At 44.2% G+C, this 3,448-nt stretch overlaps 1 protein-coding gene across 2 annotated transcripts in view; it reads right to left on the minus strand.

The window, feature by feature from the left end:
- Nucleotides 1-521: 521 nt before the first annotated feature.
- Nucleotides 522-3,448, minus strand: part of LOC109514619 (ephrin-A3-like) — a 30,590-nt gene continuing 27,663 nt past the window's right edge. Inside the window, exons 5-6 of one of the 2 annotated variants that reach the window (XR_002168010.1) lie at nt 1,102-2,163; nt 522-1,018 (exon numbers count right to left, since the gene is read on the minus strand). Coding sequence is in view for 1 of the 2 variants with exons in the window: in XM_019867894.1 (XP_019723453.1) it covers nt 2,042-2,163 (122 nt within the window). In the remaining variant the exon portion in view is untranslated. Of the gene's footprint in view, nt 2,164-3,448 lie in introns of both variants that reach the window. The other variant, XM_019867894.1, reaches the window with a different exon arrangement.

Raw genomic sequence — 3,448 nt, forward strand, 5'->3', positions numbered from 1 at the left:
CGCGCACACACACACACACACGCACACACACACACACACACACACACACACACACACACACACACACACACACACACACACACACTGATGATGCATGTGCAGTCTGAATCCCCCAAAATGAGAGAAAGTGGCACAGTAGGTCATTGCGTAAAGGTCCTACAGAGCATGTGAACTCTCACAAGAATCATAAATAAAATGACAAATAGTAATACACGTTCAATAAATTAATATGTAAGTGAAAAAACAAAGAAACAAAACATTGAGCTACCCCCCCCACTCTGCCCCCATTTTTGCACATTCACGCAACAGCCGAAGCTTTACTTTGACAAAGTAAATTATATAAAGTCAAATCTCCTCAGGCTGGAAAAAAAATGGTCTGGTTTCCACGGCAACCAGCCACAAAGTGGATGGTTCCGGGGCCGCACTGAAAAGGAGTCAAGTTGTAAAACTACTTGGGAAAAGTCCCAGAGAGTTCTGAGACATGAAGTTGGCACACTAGGAAAATGTTTTTTTTCTTTTTTTTGTGATCTGACATACAATTCATCAATTAGATTTTCTTGCGTTCCGATGAGTTTTGACACAGACTTGTTTTTCTCCTGATATCATGGCTTGATTCTTCAGATTACTTTCTTTTTTCCTGTAAATAGTTTTTGTAAAGTCAATATTTCATTTTGTCATGATTGACTTTGAACATTTTTAGACAATTCTTGATATTTTGGATACAAGGCTATCATACATTTTTCCTTGTCCTTTTCTTTTTTTTGGTTCACTTTTTTTCAACGTTCTTCGTACACTCCTTAGTAGGCAGGAGTAGGATTGAGTGAGGGTTTGGACTTGATGGTCTGAAGGTTTTGGGGAGCCTGTTCCAGGCACGAGAAATTGGTAAAAGCAACCAAACACGTTTTCAAGCACATCTACTGCATCAGGGCTACGCAAGTGCCATCATCCAAAGTGTTCTTGAGTTGCGAAGGCAGGAAACAGGCAGGAAGGACTACGACAGCGCTCGCTATCCTCTACCCTTGACATTGAGGAAAAAGACTGGTATGTCTTTTTTTTTTTTCCATTTCAAAAAACGTCACCTTGCTGGACTTTGGCAGTCACCTTGCTTCAAAGTTGTCGTAAAACATCACGATGATACCATCGTCTGCATCCGGCACCGTTTTGCTGCATCCAGCATCATATCTTAAACCATAAACATTCATTACCTGTCCGAATGCTAGCATTGTTAACATCTGGCACCGTTGTTTGCATCCAGCACCAATCCCATAATTCATGAACATTCTTAAGCCATCCCAATCCTAACATTGTCTGCATCTTGCACCATTTGTCCATATTCAGAGCCTTCCCATGAATCAAAAACATTCGCAATCCATTTTGATGCTAGAATTGTTGCTACCTGGCAACTTTGTTTGAATCTGGCACAGTTCTTCGCATCCAGCACCATTACACTGTATACGTAAATCGATCCATCCAATCATCTGAATCCAGCAATCTTCCCATAAATTATCGGCATTCCAAATCCATCTAAAAGTTGGCACGGTCTGCTTGTGCCGCCTTCGTCTGCATCCGGCACAGGTTTCTACACGGGCATGTGGATGCTCCTTAAATTGTAAGCATACTTCATCCATCTTAATGCTAGCATTGTCTTTATTCACCACCTTTATCTGCATTCAGCACTGTAATCAGCATCCGGCACCGGGCCATAAAAACGAAAATGTACTTAATCCATCCCAATGCAAGCGTTGTCTGCATCCCTTTTCCTGAATCCGGCACCGTTTGCTGCATCTGGCACCAATGTCTGAATCTGGCAGAATTTTCTGCAACTGGCACCATCCCATAAATCACAAACATCCTTAATCCATCCCAGCGCTAGCATGGTCTGCATCCGGCACGGTCCCATTACTCCTTGGAGCGAGTCAAATGATGCTTGGGCGGGTCTCCGTTTGGCTAGAAATGTCACATGACCACAACAGATGGTGGGAAAAATTTCTTTTGTCTGTCTGATTTTGCGCCGTGTCTCCGCAGCCCTCGGCCCGTCTTGCTAGGAGAGCAGGGGGGCGCTGGCGAGCAACATGGCGGCCACGGTGAGCAAGAGGCGGTCGCGCGACGGGCTGCTGCCACTCACGCTTTTCTCCAGCTTGGGAACTTCAGGGTTAAATTCATCTGGAGGAAAACAAAATAGTACAGAGGAAGAGAAAGATAAGTGTGTGTGCGTGTGTATGTGTGCGTGTGACATTTTTAATTCATCAGTGTGTCAAATGCAAATGGCGATTCACAAACACGATCAACAAAGCGGCAATTATCATCAGCATGTTGCGAACTCTCCAGTGTACTTTGTGTGTGTTTTTTTCATACTAATGATGTTTTTGTCCTAAGCGTGTGCATGTGTGTGGCGATGGTGATGGTGGTGTGCGGGGGGAGGAAGGGGGTGTTCAATCAGGATGAATTAGCACGGTCTCGCAATTGATTAAACCCAACGAGAACATTAGCCGTGGGCTGCAAGAGCTGCGAGAGAAACGTCCCGAGTTATTCGGCATAAGAGCGGACGAGGGCCGTTCATTACGCTCGCTTCCCATTACATCCACAGGGTCATTAGAGGCAAAAGACAGACGTGGGCTGATTTCACGCAGAGAGAGATGGAAGTTTAACACGCGACACAGTGAAGGGGATACGCCGGCGTATTCATACAGTGACAGTAAGAACTGATTAGCTGCTCACCAGGCTTATAATTAGGCCCCAATTGATATGAGAAATACAACAACATACATTTATATACACATATATATATATATATATATATATATATATATATACACACACACACACATATGTGTGTGTACATATATTTACACACATACTGTATACATACATTTTACTCACAGACGCAATTACATACAGATACTGTATAGATAGCTATATAGATACAAACACACATAATAATACATACATTTATACATCATAACACAAGCCCAGGTGACCTCAGCTACTCGCTCGAAGCTTGCGTCCCAAATGCTGTGACGTGCTGCGGTTGCTTGTTGATGCCATCGAGTCCGCGTCCTACACGAAGCTGCTCTTTTTTTAAGGACACGTTTGACTTCATGCGCTTTAAAATCCTCACTGAGAGGCCGCGAGGCATTTTAATGTTGACCTTTTTTGTGCTTTCATATAAAAAAAAAAAAAAAAAGCCTCAGGCTCCTTTTTTTTTGGCACCCGTTTGACCTTTTCAATCGTCAAAACAAACCCTGTTCTTGTCACCCGTGAGGCCCGCAAGCCGCCAAGCTATTTTGGTGTGCGTGTAAGTTGTCTTTGCATATGAATGAGTGATCCTCTTATGGCAGCCCCCACAAATATGCGGCGGCGGGGAATTCAGTCGTAGGCTGATGCGAAGCTGCCGCCGAGAACCTGAGATCATCACGGCAGCGGCAGAGGGCCTCGCCCCCCCGCGGGG

The sequence above is a fragment of the Hippocampus comes genome, unplaced genomic scaffold (genome assembly GCF_001891065.2).
Source record: "Hippocampus comes isolate QL1 unplaced genomic scaffold, H_comes_QL1_v1.1 scaffold207, whole genome shotgun sequence".
NCBI classification, from domain to species: domain Eukaryota; kingdom Metazoa; phylum Chordata; class Actinopteri; order Syngnathiformes; family Syngnathidae; genus Hippocampus; species Hippocampus comes.